The sequence below is a fragment of the Taudactylus pleione genome, unplaced genomic scaffold, assembly GCF_031769625.1.
Source record: "Taudactylus pleione unplaced genomic scaffold, aTauple2 ptg000620l, whole genome shotgun sequence".
NCBI classification, from domain to species: Eukaryota; Metazoa; Chordata; class Amphibia; order Anura; family Myobatrachidae; genus Taudactylus; species Taudactylus pleione.
Window position 1 is genome coordinate 198,198 of NW_028285022.1, and position 19,310 is coordinate 217,507.

Genomic DNA, 19,310 nt, shown 5'->3' on the forward strand with positions numbered 1-19,310 from the left:
TACCAGGTTCACGTGAAGCACAAAACAGGCAAATGGAAGGAGGAGTAAATCCTGAGCATCCCTTGGGGAGGTGGGAATTAACTTAGAGGGTCTTTTGTTCTGGGAGGTGCTCTATGATTATGAATAACACAGACATATGGACCAGGCTAACATCAAGGCTTATCCAGTATTAAACATTTCAATAACTTACATTATTACAGTACATAATAGACATGCTAATGAAAATGTGTGTCCTGAGAATGATCACACGTACACTAGGAGACGGGAAGTTGAACACAAAAGGACTAAAAAGTAAATTGATCTCTGCAATGACTGAGATGCTGCCAGTACATTTGTAACACACATCTCATGTCCTCACATTCCTCTCCCACTTTTTAGGCCTTATTCCCAGGGGTGATAAGGACACATTACTGACTGGGCGAGGCGGTGCTAGGTCTTCCAGTGTTGCGTAGAACTGGGTCTGGTTCCTGCTGATGGGACAAGCCATCCGCGTTTCCGTGATCTCTACCCTGTTTGTGGGAAATAGAGAAGTTGTACAGTTGCAGGGCCAAACTCCATCTTAGCAAGCGTCCATTGTCTCCTGCGGTACGTTGTAGCCAACTAAGGGGGTTATGATCTGTGACCACCGAGAACTCGCGCCCATACACGTATGGCTGCAGCTTCTTAAGGGCCCAGACTATAGCCAGACACTCCTTTTCAATTGTGGCGTAGGCTACCTCACGGTCGACAAGCTTCCGCGAGAGAAAAGCCACTGGGTGTTCACATCCATCTTCCCCTACCTGGCTCAACACAGCTCCTATTCCATAACCTGAGGCATCGGTTTGCACAATGAACCGCTTGCGAAAGTCGGGGGCTGCTAATACTGGGGATTGGGACAAAATTTCCTTAAGCTGGGAAAAAGCCCGTTCACACTCAGGGGTCCAGTGTATTTCTCGGGTGTACTTTTTGGTCGTCAGGTCAGTTAATGGCTTGGCAATGGTGCTGTACTGGGGCACAAACTTCCGATAGTACCCTGCCGTTCCAAGGAAGGCACGTACCTGTTTTTGGTTAGTGGGTTGAGGCCACTTCAAGATGGCCTCAATTTTTGCCGGCTCTGGACGAATTTGGCCTCCACCAACCCTGTGCCCGAGATACAACACCTCTGCCATCCCCATCTGACATTTGTCTGGTCTGATAGTCAACCCCGCCTGGCTAATCCGGGCTAGCACCTGGGCAACATGCTGCAGATGTTCCTCCCAGGTCTCACTAAAAATTGCTATGTCGTCCAGGTATGCCTGGGCGAACTCCTGACACCCTGTCAGCACGCGATCTACTGTACGCTGAAAGGTGGCTGGGGCATTCTTCATACCAAAGGGCATGGCTGCAAATTCAAATAGCCCAAATGGGGTGCTGAATGCAGACCTCTCCTGTGCCTCCCTGGTAAGGGGTATCTGCCAGTACCCCTTACTAAGGTCCACAGTGGATACATAGCGAGCCGCCCCCAACCTGTCTAGCAACTCATCTACCCGGGGCATGGGGTATGCATCCGTCACAGTCACCTCATTCAGCTTCCTATAGTCCACACAGAAGCGAGTGCTCCCATCCTTCTTAGGCACTAAGACTACACTGGCTGCCCAGGGACTAGTGGATGGTACAATGACCCCAAGTGCCAGCATTTCATCAACCTCTTTTTTGATCATGTCCAGCACCTCTGGACTCACCCGATATGCGGGTTGTCTAATGGGCCGAGCCGCCCCGGTGTCGACATGATGGGCCACTACATGGGTGCGCCCTGGTTTGCTTGTGAATTGAGGTCTCTCTACCTCCAACACCTCCCTCATCTTTCTGGCCTGGGTTGCTGTTAACCGTGAGCCTATGGGCACTGCCTCTACCCCTAGATCCTTTTTGGTTGCTGCTAAAATGTCAGGGATAGGGTCAGTCTCTGGGTCATCCATAGGTGGGCAGCAGTTTGCCACAGCCCCTATTTCTCTAGTGACATACTTCTTTAACCGATTTATGTGGTAGGTACCCACCCGCTTCCCTGTTGGACCTAGGGCAACAATATAATCTACCTGGCCCTGACGACCCATGATGGTATAGGGCCCTGCCCAGGTTGCCTGTAACTTGTGCTTTCGGGCAGGTACTAGAACCATCACTTTCTGCCCAACATCTAGCTCCCTTTCATGTGCTCGCTGGTTGTAGTACTGGCTCTGCCGTTCCTGTGCCCCCAGCATGTGGTCATGCGCAAGCTGCATCAAACGCTGCAATCTCTCCCTCATTTGGACTACATACTCCAGGACAGGAACCTCAGGTTCCTGGAATGTCCCTTCCCAGCTTTCCCGGACTAGGTCTAGAGGCCCTCGTACCCTTTGTGCATATAATAACTCAAAAGGGGAGAATCCAGTGGAATCTTGCGGCACTTCGCGGTACGCGAATAATAGCTGCTGCAACGACTTCTCCCAATCCCCCCCCTCCGATTCAGCATATGCCCGCAGCAACTGCTTTAGGGTCCCATTAAACCTCTCGCAGAGCCCATTCGTCTGGGGATGGTAGGCTGTCGTGCGGAAGGGATGGACCCCAAATTTGTCCCATACTGTTTGCAGCAAGTCCCCTTGAAATTGTGTACCCTGATCGGTAACTACTTCTTGGGGAAATCCTACACGGCTAAAGATGTCCATGAGAGCCTGGGCAATATGCTCAGCATCTATGGATGCCAGGGCCACTGCCTCAGGGTATCTAGTCGCATAGTCAACTACGGTCAGTATGTATTTCTTCCCTGTTCGGCTCGGCTTCTTAAAAGGCCCAACAATGTCCATGGCCACTCTCTTAAATGGCTCGCTTATGACAGGCATGGGTTGTAGGGGAGCTCGACGTGGGGGCCCCCCGAGGCGTTGACATAACTCACAGGATTCCCTATACTGTTTTACTGCTTGGCTTATTCCAGGCCAGAAGAAGTGCCGTAATAGCCGGGCACGGGTTTTACGAACCCCTAAGTGGCCTGCTAAGGGAGTGTCATGGGCAAGTGCTAGCAACCGGGTACGGTACTGCTGGGGAACAATCAACTGTTTCCTTAGGACTTCAGGCTCTAAGGGGTCTGCTTTTGCAGGCACCCTGTACAGTCTCCCCTCCTCCCACTGGATGCGATCCCCCTGAGGTCCCCAATCTGCCCGTTCTGCCGCACTGTGGAGGCTAGCTAGGGAAGGGTCTGTCCGTTGGGCTTCCCTAAATGCCGTCCTGTCTAGCTCCCCCAGATTCCCATTACAGTCAAACAAGTCTGGTTCAGTGTTACTCACCGGTGACAGGTCAGGGGTTGTGGCCATTGATCCCACCAAGACCCCCGATGCTGGCCCGAGAGGGTCCTCGGGTGCTGTCGCCAACAACTGCGCTTGGCTCCGGGTGATAGCTCCCACAAAATAACTAGCCAAACCACTGCCCAGATCATTTCCCAGGATAACATGGGTGGGTAACCCACCCAAAAGTCCCACCTCCACTTCCCCTGAGTCCAGGCCCCAATCCAAGTGTACCCGGGCCATGGGGATAACAGTGATCTGCCCTCCGGCCATGGAGATTTTAATTTTCCGTTTCTCCAATAGTTGGCAGGGGGGGATTAACTCCGGTCGGACCAGGGTAATGGAGGCCCCGGAGTCTCTCAATCCTTGCAGTTCCTGTCCATTGACTTTAACAGGCTGTACGTGGGTTTTCATGTTATCCGGGGTAGCTTTCCCAATAGCTGCTACTACCTCCACTTGATATGCTACTTCCTCCGCCTCTGGCGCATCAGGAATGCAGTTCCCCTCCCCACCCCCAAATGTTATTTCCTGGCACACAGCTACCCTGGGCACAGCTGGTCGGGCACCTGGAAATTGTCCTCTTCCCCGCGGACAGTCTCGCTGCACATGCTCTACCTGGTGACAGTTGAAACACCGCCGAGGCTCTGGAAGTGCAGGGCCCCGAGGCCTTGCATTGGCCGTTTGCAGAGCTGGGGTGTGTAGTGGGGCCGGGCGCTGGGTTGCCAGGTAGGGATTCTGGTCTTGTTGGGGCCGTCGGGGGGCTGACCTCTCTACTGGGTTGGCTCCTCTCCACCGGGGCCTGTTAGCTGTGAACTCGTCAGCTAGGTGTGCTGCATTCTCCGGAGTGGTGGGGTTCCGATCCGCCACCCACTCTCGAATTTCCGGGGGCATCTTGTTAAGCAACTGTTCCAGGATAATAACGTTTTTAACCTCCACTACAGTGGGTGCCTGCTTTCCGGCCAACCATCTGTCACAGTTCCGCCGCAACAGGTTCTTAAACTCTGTAAATGAGGTATCCCCTTTCCATGACATTGACCGGAACTTGGCGCGGTATGATTCAGCAGTCACCGCATATCTGGCAAGCAGCACCCCCCGGACCTCCTCATAGGACAATGTCTGTTCTGGACTCAAAGCCTGGCACGCTTCCAGCGCCCGTCCTCTCAGACTGGGTAACAAATATAGAGGCCATTCTGCTGCCTCAATTTTATGCAGAGACATCATTGATTCAAACGTCTGCAAATGGTTATCAATGTCCGAGCTGGCCTCATCAAAAGGCGGTATGTCCCGATATTGCAGCCTGGCTGGCTGACTTACTGATACTGGTGGGACAGGGGTGTAGGTCTGTGCTCCCAGTGTGGCCCCCAGTACCGCTGCTCCTTGTCCTAACGCTGCCAGCAACTCCCGCAATTGATCTACCCCTCCCATGGTAGGCATTGCCCCGGAAACCGTTGTCGCCGTGGTTCCCTGACCCTCGGTCTGCTCCGGTACATCATCCTCATCGTCCTCCTCCGCTGGATGATCTTGGTCCCACTGGGCTAGTTTTGCCATTAATTTTTTCCTGGTGTCCTCTGCATAAAACTCAATCTGTTTTATTCGGCAGAGATCCTGCAGGGGGCCCTTCTTGAGGTATCGGTAGCATAGTGGTTCTGGATCCATTCCCTGCTGTATTTTATGACTTTATGCTTGAAAGCTGGTGTCTGAATGATCCCACTGTTGCTGCCGCCAAATGTGAGGATACGGGGTTCTCTCAATCACCCAGACACCGAGCAGATGAAACCAACGTGATGGTTTATTTTTCCACAGCACACAGAAATAGATAATATGTCAGGACAAGCAGTAAATCCAGTGAACGGGCAATAAACAGGTAGCAGTCCAGACAGAGGCAGTCCCAGTAGAGTATAATGTCCCCGAACAATTCCACAAAATAGCTTGAGACCCTCAGTCCCCACAGTAGAAACTATCACTGATCACACAGCAGTGAATAGCGTATGTCCACTCAATCGCTTCCAGGACCCCACACGTAGAAACTATCAGAGATCACACAGCAGTGATAGTCCCTGGGTCCAAACAATTGATTCCAGGATCCCATACAGTAGAAGCTAATCACAGAACACACAGCAATGAATAGCGTATAGGTCCTTGCAGAATTTCCAAAGTATAAATCCACAGAACTGGTGATGCGTTCCACTAGTACCATGGCAGAGCGAGGCCTCTTAGCCAAAGTCAGCGACTAACATGTGGAGTTGCCTTCAGTGACCTGTTTTAAAATCTTCCAATTTCCCACGATATTGTGACCTCCCATGGGGGGTTGCACCATTTCCTGATTGGTGCGAGTCCCTTATGCTGTCACTTTCTCCTACCTCCTCCGGATATTACTTCCCTGACGAACACCTGCTGGGATGGTTCCGTTCAGTCTACCAGGTTCACGTGAAGCACAAAACAGGCAAATGGAAGGAGTAAATCCTGAGCATCCCCTGGGGAGGTGGGAATTAACTTAGAGGGTCTTTTGTTCTGGGAGGTGCTCTATGATTATGAATAACACAGACATATGGACCAGGCTAATATCAAGGCTTATCCAGTATTAAACATTTCAATTACTTACATTATTACAGTACATAATAGACATGCTAATGAAAATGTGTGTCCTGAGAATGATCACACGTACACTAGGAGACGGGAAGTTGAACACAAAAGGACTAAAAAGTAAATTGATCTCTGCAATGACTGAGATGCTGCCAGTACATTTGTAACACACATCTCATGTCCTCACAGTGACTGTATCCTGCAGCTGTATTAGGGGGATTCTCCTCCCCTCTCTGTCCCCCAGCATTCAGTCCTGCCTGTCACTGATCTAGTGCTGAATGCAGACAGGTGACTATCCTGCAGCTGTATTAGGGGGATTCTCCTCCCCTCTCTGTCCCCCAGCATTCAGTCCTGCCTGTCACTGATCTAGTGCTGAATGCAGACAGGTGACTGTATCCTGCAGCTGTATTAGGGGGGATTCTCCTCCCCTCTCTGTCCCCCAGCATTCAGTCCTGCCTGTCACTGATCTAGTGCTGAATGCAGACAGGTGAGTGTATCCTGCAGCTGTATTAGGGGGATTCTCCTCCCCTCTCTGTCCCCCAGCATTCAGTCCTGCCTGTCACTGATCTAGTGCTGAATGCAGACAGGTGACTGTATCCTGCAGCTGTATTAGGGGGATTCTCCTCCTCTCTCTGTCCCCCAGCATTCTGTCCTGCCTGTCACTGGTCTAGTGCTGAATTCTGACAGGTGAGTGTATCCTGCAGCTGTATTAGGGGGATTCTCCTCCCCTCTGTCCCCCAGCATTCAGTCCTGCCTGTCACTGATCTAGTGCTGAATGCAGACAGGTGACTGTATCCTGCAGCTGTATTAGGGGGATTCTCCTCTCTCTGTCCCCCAGCATTCAGTCCTGCCTGTCACTGATCTAGTGCTGAATGCAGACAGGTGACTGTATCCTGCAGCTGTATTAGGGGGATTCTCCTCCCCTCTCTGTCCCCCAGCATTCAGTCCTGCCTGTCACTGATCTAGTGCTGAATGCAGACAGGTGACTGTATCCTGCAGCTGTATTAGGGGGGATTCTCCTCCCCTCTCTGTCCCCCAGCATTCAGTCCTGCCTGTCACTGATCTAGTGCTGAATGCAGACAGGTGACTGTATCCTGCAGCTGTATTAGGGGGGATTCTCCTCCCCTCTCTGTCCCCCAGCATTCAGTCCTGCCTGTCACTGATCTAGTGCTGAATGCAGACAGGTGAGTGTATCCTGCAGCTGTATTAGGGGGATCCTCCTCCTCCTCTCTGTCCCCCAGCATTCAGTCCTGCCTGTCACTGATCTAGTGCTGAATGCAGACAGGTGACTGTATCCTGCAGCTGTATTAGGGGGATTCTCCTCCCCTCTCTGTCCCCCAGCATTCAGTCCTGCCTGTCACTGATCTAGTGCTGAATGCAGACAGGTGAGTGTATCCTGCAGCTGTATTAGGGGGATTCTCCTCCCCTCTCTGTCCCCCAGCATTCAGTCCTGCCTGTCACTGATCTAGTGCTGAATACAGACAGGTGACTGTATCCTGCAGCTGTATTAGGGGGATTCTCCTCCTCTCTCTGTCCCCCAGCATTCAGTCCTGCCTGTCACTGATCTAGTGCTGAATGCAGACAGGTGACTGTATCCTGCAGCTGTATTAGGGGGATTCTCCTCCTCTCTCTGTCCCCCAGCATTCAGTCCTGCCTGTCACTGATCTAGTGCTGAATGCAGACAGGTGAGTGTATCCTGCAGCTGTATTAGGGGGATTCTCCTCCCCTCTCTGTCCCCCAGCATTCAGTCCTGCCTGTCACTGATCTAGTGCTGAATGCAGACAGGTGACTATCCTGCAGCTGTATTAGGGGGATTCTCCTCCCCTCTCTGTCCCCCAGCATTCAGTCCTGCCTGTCACTGATCTAGTGCTGAATGCAGACAGGTGACTGTATCCTGCAGCTGTATTAGGGGGATTCTCCTCCCCTCTCTGTCCCCCAGCATTCAGTCCTGCCTGTCACTGATCTAGTGCTGAATGCAGATAGGTGACTGTATCCTGCAGCTGTATTAGGGGGATTCTCCTCCCCTCTCTGTCCCCCAGCATTCAGTCCTGCCTGTCACTGATCTAGTGCTGAATGCAGACAGGTGACTGTATCCTGCAGCTGTATTAGGGGGATTCTCCTCCCCTCTCTGTCCCCCAGCATTCAGTCCTGCCTGTCACTGATCTAGTGCTGAATGCAGACAGGTGAGTGTATCCTGCAGCTGTATTAGGGGGATTCTCCTCCCCTCTCTGTCCCCCGGCATTCAGTCCTGCCTGTCACTGATCTAGTGCTGAATGCAGATAGGTGACTGTATCCTGCAGCTGTATTAGGGGGGATTCTCCTCCCCTCTCTGTCCCCCAGCATTCAGTCCTGCCTGTCACTGATCTAGTGCTGAATGCAGACAGGTGACTGTATCCTGCAGCTGTATTAGGGGGGATTCTCCTCCCCTCTCTGTCCTCCAGCATTCAGTCCTGCCTGTCACTGATCTAGTGCTGAATGCAGACAGGTGAGTGTATCCTGCAGCTGTATTAGGGGGATTCTCCTCCCCTCTCTGTCCCCCAGCATTCAGTCCTGCCTGTCACTGATCTAGTGCTGAATGCAGACAGGTGACTGTATCCTGCAGCTGTATTAGGGGGATTCTCCTCCCCTCTCTGTCCCCCAGCATTCAGTCCTCCCTGTCACTGATCTAGTGCTGAATGCAGACAGGTGAGTGTATCCTGCAGCTGTATTAGGGGGATTCTCCTCCCCTCTCTGTCCCCCAGCATTCAGTCCTGCCTGTCACTGATCTAGTGCTGAATGCAGACAGGTGACTGTATCCTGCAGCTGTATTAGGGGGATTCTCCTCCCCTCTCTGTCCCCCAGCATTCAGTCCTGCCTGTCACTGATCTAGTGCTGAATGCAGACAGGTGAATGTATCCTGCAGCTGTATTAGGGGGATTCTCCTCCCCTCTGTGTCCCCCAGCATTCAGTCCTGCCTGTCACTGATCTAGTGCTGAATGCAGACAGGTGACTGTATCCTGCAGCTGTATTAGGGGGGATTCTCCTCCCCTCTCTGTCCCCCAGCATTCAGTCCTGCCTGTCACTGATCTAGTGCTGAATGCAGACAGGTGAGTGTATCCTGCAGCTGTATTAGGGGGATTCTCCTCCCCTCTCTGTCCCCCAGCATTCAGTCCTGCCTGTCACTGATCTAGTGCTGAATGCAGACAGGTGACTGTATCCTGCAGCTGTATTAGGGGGATTCTCCTCCTCTCTCTGTCCCCCAGCATTCTGTCCTGCCTGTCACTGGTCTAGTGCTGAATTCTGACAGGTGAGTGTATCCTGCAGCTGTATTAGGGGGATTCTCCTCCCCTCTGTCCCCCAGCATTCAGTCCTGCCTGTCACTGATCTAGTGCTGAATGCAGACAGGTGACTGTATCCTGCAGCTGTATTAGGGGGATTCTCCTCCCCTCTGTCCCCCAGCATTCAGTCCTGCCTGTCACTGATCTAGTGCTGAATACAGACAGGTGACTGTATCCTGCAGCTGTATTAGGGGGATTCTCCTCTCTCTGTCCCCCAGCATTCAGTCCTGCCTGTCACTGATCTAGTGCTGAATGCAGACAGGTGACTGTATCCTGCAGCTGTATTAGGGGGATTCTCCTCCCCTCTCTGTCCCCCAGCATTCAGTCCTGCCTGTCACTGATCTAGTGCTGAATGCAGACAGGTGACTGTATCCTGCAGCTGTATTAGGGGGGATTCTCCTCCCCTCTCTGTCCCCCAGCATTCAGTCCTGCCTGTCACTGATCTAGTGCTGAATGCAGACAGGTGACTGTATCCTGCAGCTGTATTAGGGGGGATTCTCCTCCCCTCTCTGTCCCCCAGCATTCAGTCCTGCCTGTCACTGATCTAGTGCTGAATGCAGACAGGTGAGTGTATCCTGCAGCTGTATTAGGGGGATCCTCCTCCTCCTCTCTGTCCCCCAGCATTCAGTCCTGCCTGTCACTGATCTAGTGCTGAATGCAGACAGGTGACTGTATCCTGCAGCTGTATTAGGGGGATTCTCCTCCCCTCTCTGTCCCCCAGCATTCAGTCCTGCCTGTCACTGATCTAGTGCTGAATGCAGACAGGTGAGTGTATCCTGCAGCTGTATTAGGGGGATTCTCCTCCCCTCTCTGTCCCCCAGCATTCAGTCCTGCCTGTCACTGATCTAGTGCTGAATACAGACAGGTGACTGTATCCTGCAGCTGTATTAGGGGGATTCTCCTCCTCTCTCTGTCCCCCAGCATTCAGTCCTGCCTGTCACTGATCTAGTGCTGAATGCAGACAGGTGACTGTATCCTGCAGCTGTATTAGGGGGATTCTCCTCCTCTCTCTGTCCCCCAGCATTCAGTCCTGCCTGTCACTGATCTAGTGCTGAATGCAGACAGGTGAGTGTATCCTGCAGCTGTATTAGGGGGATTCTCCTCCCCTCTCTGTCCCCCAGCATTCAGTCCTGCCTGTCACTGATCTAGTGCTGAATGCAGACAGGTGACTATCCTGCAGCTGTATTAGGGGGATTCTCCTCCCCTCTCTGTCCCCCAGCATTCAGTCCTGCCTGTCACTGATCTAGTGCTGAATGCAGACAGGTGACTGTATCCTGCAGCTGTATTAGGGGGATTCTCCTCCCCTCTCTGTCCCCCAGCATTCAGTCCTGCCTGTCACTGATCTAGTGCTGAATGCAGATAGGTGACTGTATCCTGCAGCTGTATTAGGGGGATTCTCCTCCCCTCTCTGTCCCCCAGCATTCAGTCCTGCCTGTCACTGATCTAGTGCTGAATGCAGACAGGTGACTGTATCCTGCAGCTGTATTAGGGGGATTCTCCTCCCCTCTCTGTCCCCCAGCATTCAGTCCTGCCTGTCACTGATCTAGTGCTGAATGCAGACAGGTGAGTGTATCCTGCAGCTGTATTAGGGGGATTCTCCTCCCCTCTCTGTCCCCCGGCATTCAGTCCTGCCTGTCACTGATCTAGTGCTGAATGCAGATAGGTGACTGTATCCTGCAGCTGTATTAGGGGGGATTCTCCTCCCCTCTCTGTCCCCCAGCATTCAGTCCTGCCTGTCACTGATCTAGTGCTGAATGCAGACAGGTGACTGTATCCTGCAGCTGTATTAGGGGGGATTCTCCTCCCCTCTCTGTCCTCCAGCATTCATTCCTGCCTGTCACTGATCTAGTGCTGAATGCAGACAGGTGAGTGTATCCTGCAGCTGTATTAGGGGGATTCTCCTCCCCTCTCTGTCCCCCAGCATTCAGTCCTGCCTGTCACTGATCTAGTGCTGAATGCAGACAGGTGACTGTATCCTGCAGCTGTATTAGGGGGATTCTCCTCCCCTCTCTGTCCCCCAGCATTCAGTCCTCCCTGTCACTGATCTAGTGCTGAATGCAGACAGGTGAGTGTATCCTGCAGCTGTATTAGGGGGATTCTCCTCCCCTCTCTGTCCCCCAGCATTCAGTCCTGCCTGTCACTGATCTAGTGCTGAATGCAGACAGGTGACTGTATCCTGCAGCTGTATTAGGGGGATTCTCCTCCCCTCTCTGTCCCCCAGCATTCAGTCCTGCCTGTCACTGATCTAGTGCTGAATGCAGACAGGTGAATGTATCCTGCAGCTGTATTAGGGGGATTCTCCTCCCCTCTGTGTCCCCCAGCATTCAGTCCTGCCTGTCACTGATCTAGTGCTGAATGCAGACAGGTGACTGTATCCTGCAGCTGTATTAGGGGGGATTCTCCTCCCCTCTGTGTCCCCCAGCATTCAGTCCTGCCTGTCACTGATCTAGTGCTGAATGCAGACAGGTGACTGTATCCTGCAGCTGTATTAGGGGGATTCTCCTCCCCTCTGTCCCCCAGCATTCAGTCCTGCCTGTCACTGATCTAGTGCTGAATGCAGACAGGTGACTGTATCCTGCAGCTGTATTAGGGGGGATTCTCCTCCCCTCTGTCCCCCAGCATTCAGTCCTGCCTGTCACTGATCTAGTGCTGAATGCAGACAGGTGAGTGTATCCTGCAGCTGTATTAGGGGGATTCTCCTCCCCTCTCTGTCCCCCAGCATTCAGTCCTGCCTGTCACTGATCTAGTGCTGAAGAGTAGTGTGTCTTTGTGTATCCGAATGTACAAGGACTGAGCCCCCCAGTGTTACCGCGTCTTTGCGTATCTGAATGTACAAGCACTGAGACCCCCAGTGCCAGTGTTTGAGCGCTGTTTCCTGGTCGTGCATATATTAGCCCCTGCGATGGCATGCGCAGCCTGAGTGCTCGCATGCGTGCGACGAGGTTAGCGATTTCTGAGTCCTGCTGTAATTGTGCGTGAGGGGTCCGATGTTTCTTGATGTTACAGATGTTTTCGCTGGGCTGCGATGTAAGACGGATGTGAGAAAGTAGAAGTGGGTGTCTTTATGGCGACTGTGGTATTGCTAACATTCGCTTCAGAACTTAGTTGCGTACGTGATCGCAGCCACCATTGTAATAGTGATCCGTGTTGAATGAGGACCATTCTCAATGGTTGGAAGCCTTGTACAATGGTCTCGCTTCTCTCCTTCCAGCGGACTGTGTGCTGAGCGGCTGGACAGAGTGGAGTGAGTGTAGCGCCAGCTGTGGTGGGGGGATGTCCGAGAGGCACAGAACAGTCCTGGAACCCACTGACCCGGGAGGTGCACCCTGCCTTTCTCCACTGATTCTTCACCAAACCTGCAACTCCCACAACTGCACGCCAGGTACGGGAACGGCGTCACTCACTGGCGCAGACCTCGGAATCTGAGGAGAGAGAAGACCCCGACCCATCTAATCTGCCCATTCCTAGAAGCCTCAGATCCTGTAGCAGATTTCAGACAGCCCTATGTCCATCCCTCGCATGTTTACATACCTGTAGTGTTTTAGCCTATACCTCATCTGTCAGTAAAGTGATTCTTCCTGGGACTCCCCTGTACCCATCACCCCCCAGTGTTACTGTCTCTCCTCTCATTCTGTCTCTTCCTCTGTAAAATATCCCCCCCCCTCATTCCTGCCTGACTTCCCCGCTCCCCAGGCTGCAGGGGCTTCTGTCCTTTCTCCTGGTATAACGCCGTCTGCCTCACACTTACCCTTTCTCTCCCCAGCTTGTGCCGGAGATCAGCGTTACAGTGACTGCGCCAATTCCTGCCCTCACACCTGTGCCGACCTCCATCCAGGAACCATGTGCATCAATGAGAGCTGTGACCCCGGCTGCTCCTGTCCCCCAGGGAAGGTGAGTGCCTGAAGGGGTGCAGAGGGCAACAGATTGGGGGGTCATACTCCTAGGAGGCAGAGCACTGGCTAACTTCTATCGCCCATAACCGCTGCTCCTCCTCAGTCCAGTGCCATGCCAATTCTACACACTGAGGGACAGCACCAGCTGCCTCATATAGAGCATGTCCGGGAGCTCTCTGCACCTCTTCCGTCTGCCCGCTCGGGACTGCAGCACCCCAATCTATAGCTGAGGCGGGTCCTTGGCTACCTAAAGTGAGAAGGGGATCCTGTGCCGCCTGCAGCGCCTCCTGTGCCGCCTGCAGCGCCTCCTGTGCCGCCTGCATCGCCTCCTGTGCCGCCTGCATCGCCTGCTAGTTGTAATAAATGAGTTTCTCTCAGCAATGTAAGATCTGTAGAAGGACACAGCTTCCCCCCTGGACGGTACTATAGGTACAGCATACGCTGGCTGGGGCACTACCCTGTAACTACCCATCGCTGTCATCCCTCAGCCGCTGCTTCCAGAGACATATCGATTGAAGAGGTGAATGGATGAAGGTCTCATGTATGTGTGCGTGTATGTGTGTGTGTATATATATATATATATATATATATACATATATAATCTATGCGTATACAACTCCATGTCCCTGCCTGGCAGAGAGGACGCTCCACGCCTCCGGAGATGGCGTCTGATAATACTGTAACCCCATGTCCATGCCTGGCAGAGGGGACGCTCCAGGCCTCCGGAGATGGTGGCGTCTGGTAATACTGTAACCCCATGTCCCTGCCTGGCAGAGGGGGTGCTCCAGGCCTCCGGAGATGGTGGCGTCTGATAATACTGTAACCCCATGTCCCTGCCTGGCAGAGGGGACGCTCCAGGCCTCCGGAGATGGTGGCGTCTGATAATACTGTAACCCCATGTCCCTGCCTGGCAGAGAGGACGCTCCAGGCCTCCGGAGATGGTGGCGTCTGATAATACTGTAACCCCATGTCCCTGCCTGGCAGAGGGGAAGCTCCAGGCCTCCGGAGATGGTGGCGTCTGGTAATACTGTAACCCCATGTCCCTGCCTGGCAGAGGGGACGCTCCAGGCCTCCGGAGATGGTGGCGTCTGATAATACTGTAACCCCATGTCCCTGCCTGGCAGAGAGGACGCTCCAGGCCTCCGGAGATGGTGGCGTCTGATAATACTGTAATCCCATGTCCCTCCCTGGCAGAGGGGACGCTCCAGGCTTCCGGAGATGGTGGCCTCTGATAATACTGTAACCCCATGTCCCTGCCTGGCAGAGGGGACGCTCCAGGCCTCCGGAGATGGTGGCGTCTGATAATACTGTAACCCCGTGTCCCTGCCTGGCAGAGGGGGCGCTCCAGGCCTCCGGAGGTGGTGGCGTCTGATAATACTGTAAACCCATGTCCGTGCCTGGCAGAGGGGTCGCTCCAGGCCTCCGGAGATGGTGGCGACTGATAATACTGTAACCCCGTGTCCCTGCCTGGCAGAGGGGACGCTCCAGGCCTCCGGAGATGGCGGCGTCTGATAATACTGTAACCCCGTGTCGCTGCCTGGCAGAGGGGAAGCTCCAGGCCTCCGGAGATGGCGGCGTCTGATAATACTGTAACCCCATGTCCCTGCCTGGCAGAGGGGACTCTCCAGGCCTCCGGAGATGGTGGCGTCTGATAATACTGTAACCCCATGTCCCTGCCTGGCAGAGGGGACGCTCCAGGCCTCAGGAGATGGTGGCATCTGATAATACTGTAACCCCATGTCCCTGCCTGGCAGAGGGGGCGCTCCAGGCCTCCGGAGATGGCGACGTCTGATAATACTGTAACCTCATGTCCCTGCCTGGCAGAGGGGGCGCTCCAGGCCTCCGGAGATGGTGACGTCTGATAATACTGTAATCCCATGTCCCTGCCTGGCAGAGGGGACGCTCCAGGCCTCCGGAGATGGCGGCGTCTGATAATACTGTAACCCCGTGTCCCTGCCTGGCAGAGGGGATGCTCCAGGCCTCCGGAGATGGTGGCGTCTGATAATACTGTAACCCCGTGTCCCTACCTGGCAGAGGGGAAGCTCCATGCCTCCGGAGATGGCGGCGTCTGATAATACTGTAACCCCATGTCCCTGCCTGGCAGAGGGGATGCTCCAGGCCTCCGGAGATGGTGGCGTCTGATAATACTGTAACCCCATGTCCCTGCCTGGCAGAGGGGACGCTCCAGGCCTCCGGAGATGGTGGCGTCTGATAATACTGTAACCCCATGTCCCTGCCTGGCAGAGGGGAAGCTCCAGGCCTCCGGAGATGGTGGCGTCTGATAATACTGTAACCCCATGTCCCTGCCTGGTAGAGGGGAAGCTCCAGGCCTCCGGAGATGGTGGCATCTGATAATACTGTAACCCCATGTCCCTGCCTGGCAGAGGGGACACTCCAGGCCTCCGGAGGTGGTGGCGTCTGATAATACTGTAAACCCATGTCCGTGCCTGGCAGAGGGGTCGCTCCAGGCCTCCGGAGATGGTGGCATCTGATAATACTGTAACCCCATGTCCCTGCCTGGGAGAGGGGACGCTCCAGGCCTCCGGAGATGGCGGCGTCTGATAATACTGTAACCCCGTGTCCCTGCCTGGCAGAGGGGGCGCTCCAGGCCTCCGGAGGTGGTGGCGTCTGATAATACTGTAAACCCATGTCCGTGCCTGGCAGAGGGGTCGCTCCAGGCCTCCGGAGATGGTGGCGACTGATAATACTGTAACCCCGTGTCCCTGCCTGGCAGAGCGGACGCTCCAGGCCTCCGGAGATTGCGGCGTCTGATAATACTGTAACCCCGTGTCGCTGCCTGGCAGAGGGGAAGCTCCAGGCCTCCGGAGATGGTGGCGTCTGATAATACTGTAACCCCATGTCCCTGCCTGGCAGAGGGGACTCTCCAGGCCTCCGGAGATGGTGGCGTCTGATAATACTGTAACCCCGTGTCCCTGCCTGGCAGAGGGGACGCTCCAGGCCTCAGGAGATGGTGGCATCTGATAATACTGTAACCCCATGTCCCTGCCTGGCAGAGGGGGCGCTCCAGGCCTCCGGAGATGGCGACGTCTGATAATACTGTAACCCCATGTCCCTGGCTGGCAGAGGGGGCGCTCCAGGCCTCCGGAGATGGCGACGTCTGATAATAGTGTAACCCCATGTCCCTGCCTGGCAGAGGGGACGCTCCAGGCCTCCGGAGATGGTGGCATCTGATAATACTGTAATCCCATGTCCCTGCCTGGCAGAGGGGACGCTCCAGGCCTCCGGAGATGGCGGCGTCTGATAATACTGTAACCCCGTGTCCCTGCCTGGCAGAGGGGACGCTCCAGGCCTCCGGAGATGGCGGCGTCTGATAATACTGTAACCCCGTGTCCCTACCTGGCAGAGGGGAAGCTCCATGCCTCCGGAGATGGCGGCGTCTGATAATACTGTAACCCCATGTCCCTGCCTGGCAGAGGGGACGCTCCAGGCCTCCGGAGATGGTGGCGTCTGATAATACTGTAACCCCATGTCCCTGCCTGGCAGAGGGGACGCTCCAGGCCTCCGGAGATGGTGGCGTCTGATAATACTGTAACCCCATGTCCCTGCCTGGCAGAGGGGAAGCTCCAGGCCTCCGGAGATGGTGGCGTCTGATAATACTGTAACCCCATGTCCCTGCCTGACAGAGGGGAAGCTCCAGGCCTCCGGAGATGGTGGCATCTGATAATACTGTAACCCCATGTCCCTGCCTGGCAGAGGGGACGCTCCAGGCCTCCGGAGATGGTGGCGTCTGATAATACTGTAACCCCATGTCCCTGCCTGGCAGAGGGGAAGCTCCATGCCTCCGGAGATGGTGGCGTCTGATAATACTGTAACCCCATGTCCCTGCCTGGCAGAGGGGACGTTCCAGGCCTCCAGAGATGGTGGCGTCTGATAATACTGTAACCCCATGTCCCTGCCTGGCAGAGGGGACACTCCAGGCCTCCAGAGATGGTGGCGTCTGATAATACTGTAACCCCGTGTCCCTACCTGGCAGAGGGGAAGCTCCATGCCTCCGGAGATGGCGGCGTCTGATAATACTGTAACCCCATGTCCCTGCCTGGCAGAGGGGACGCTCCAGGCCTCCGGAGATGGTGGCGTCTGATAATACTGTAACCCCATGTCCCTGCCTGGCAGAGGGGACGCTCCAGGCCTCCGGAGATGGTGGCGTCTGATAATACTGTAACCCCATGTCCCTGCCTGGCAGAGGGGAAGCTCCAGGCCTCCGGAGATGGTGGCGTCTGATAATACTGTAACCCCATGTCCCTGCCTGACAGAGGGGAAGCTCCAGGCCTCCGGAGATGGTGGCATCTGATAATACTGTAACCCCATGTCCCTGCCTGGCAGAGGGGACGCTCCAGGCCTCCGGAGATGGTGGCGTCTGATAATACTGTAACCCCATGTCCCTGCCTGGCAGAGGGGAAGCTCCATGCCTCCGGAGATGGTGGCGTCTGATAATACTGTAACCCCATGTCCCTGCCTGGCAGAGGGGACGTTCCAGGCCTCCAGAGATGGTGGCGTCTGATAATACTGTAACCCCATGTCCCTGCCTGGCAGAGGGGACGCTCCAGGCCTCCAGAGATGGTGGCGTCTGATAATACTGTAACCCCATGTCCCTGCCTGGCAGAGGGGACGCTCCAGGCCTCCGGAGATGGTGGCGTCTGATAATACTGTAACCCCATGTCCCTGCCTGGCAGAGGGGAGCCTCCGGAGATGGTGACGTCTGATAATACTGTAACCCCATGTCCCTGCCTGGCAGAGGGGAAGCTCCAGGCCTCCGGAGATGGTGGCGTCTGGTAATACTGTAACCCCATGTCTCTGCCTGGAAGAGGGGACGCTCCAGGCCTCCGGAGATGGTGGCGTCTGATAATACTGTAACCCCATGTCCCTGCCTGGCAGAGGGGACGCTCCAGGCCTCCGGAGATGGTGGCGTCTGATAATACTGTAACCCCATGTCCCTGCCTGGCAGAGGGGACGCTCCAGGCCTCCGGAGATGGTGGCATCTGATAATACTGTAACCCCGTGTCCCTGCCTGGCAGAGGGGACGCTCCAGGTCTCCAGGGATGGTGGCGTCTGATAATATTGTAACCCCGTGTCCCTGCCTGGTAGAGGGGACCCTCCAGGCCTCCGGAGATGGCGGCGTCTGATAATACTGTAACCCCTTTTCCCTGCCTGGCAGAGGGGACGCTCCAGGCCTCCGGAGATGGCGGCGTCTGATAATACTGTAACCCCGTGTCCCTGCCTGGCAGAGGGGGGAGGCTCCAGGCCTCCGGAGATGGCGGCATCTGATAATACTGTAACCCCGTGTCCCTGCCTGGCAGAGGGGACGCTCCAGGCCTCCGGAGATGGTGGCGTCTGATAATATTGTAACCCCGTGTCCCTGCCTGGTAGAGGGGACCCTCCAGGCCTCCGGAGATGGTGGCATCTGATAATACTGTATACCCCGTGTCCCTGCCTGGCAGAGGGGACGCTCCAGGCCTCCGGAGATGGTGGCGTCTTATAATACTGTAACCCCATGTCCCTGCCTGGCAGAGAGGACACTCCAGGCCTCCGGAGATGGTGGCGTCTGATAATACTGTAACCCCATGTCCCTGCCTGGCAGAGAGGACGCTCCAGGCCTCCGGAGATGGTGGCGTCTGATAATACTGTAACCCCATGTCCCTGCCTGGCAGAGGGGACACTCCAGGCCTCCGGAGATGGTGGCGTCTGATAATACTGTAACCCCATGTCCCTGCCTGGCAGAGAGGACACTCCAGGCCTCCGGAGATGGTGGCGTCTGATAATACTGTAACCCCATGTCCCTGCCTGGCAGAGGGGAGGCTCCAGGCCTCCGGAGATGGTGGCGTCTGATAATACTGTAACCCCATGTCCCTGCCTGGCAGAGAGGACACTCCAGGCCTCCGGAGATGGTGGCGTCTGATAATACTGTAACCCCATGTCCCCTGCCTGGCAGAGAGGACGCTCCAGGCCTCCGGAGATGGTGGCGTCTGATAATACTGTAAACCCCATGTCCCTGCCTGGCAGAGGGGACACTCCAGGCCTCCGGAGATGGTGGCGTCTGATAATACTGTAACCCATGTCCCTGCCTGGCAGAGGGGACACTCCAGGCCTCCGGAGATGGTGGCGTCTGATAATACTGTAACCCCATGTCCCTGCCTGGCAGAGGGGACGCTCCAGGCCTCCGGAGATGGTGGCGTCTGATAATACTGTAACCCCATGTCCCTGGTACAGTGCTATTATCTGTTACTTAC

At 55.0% G+C, this 19,310-nt stretch overlaps 1 protein-coding gene across 1 annotated transcript in view; it reads left to right on the top strand.

The window, feature by feature from the left end:
• LOC148479324 (SCO-spondin-like) overlaps positions 1-19,310 on the top strand; it is a gene marked incomplete at its 5' end in the record, with an annotated part of 249,345 nt that overhangs the window by 192,613 nt on the left and 37,422 nt on the right. Inside the window, 2 exons of the mRNA XM_088454599.1 lie at positions 12,381-12,551; positions 12,933-13,060. Coding sequence (XP_088310725.1) covers positions 12,381-12,551; positions 12,933-13,060 — 299 coding nt within the window. The remainder of the gene's footprint in view (positions 1-12,380; positions 12,552-12,932; positions 13,061-19,310) is intronic.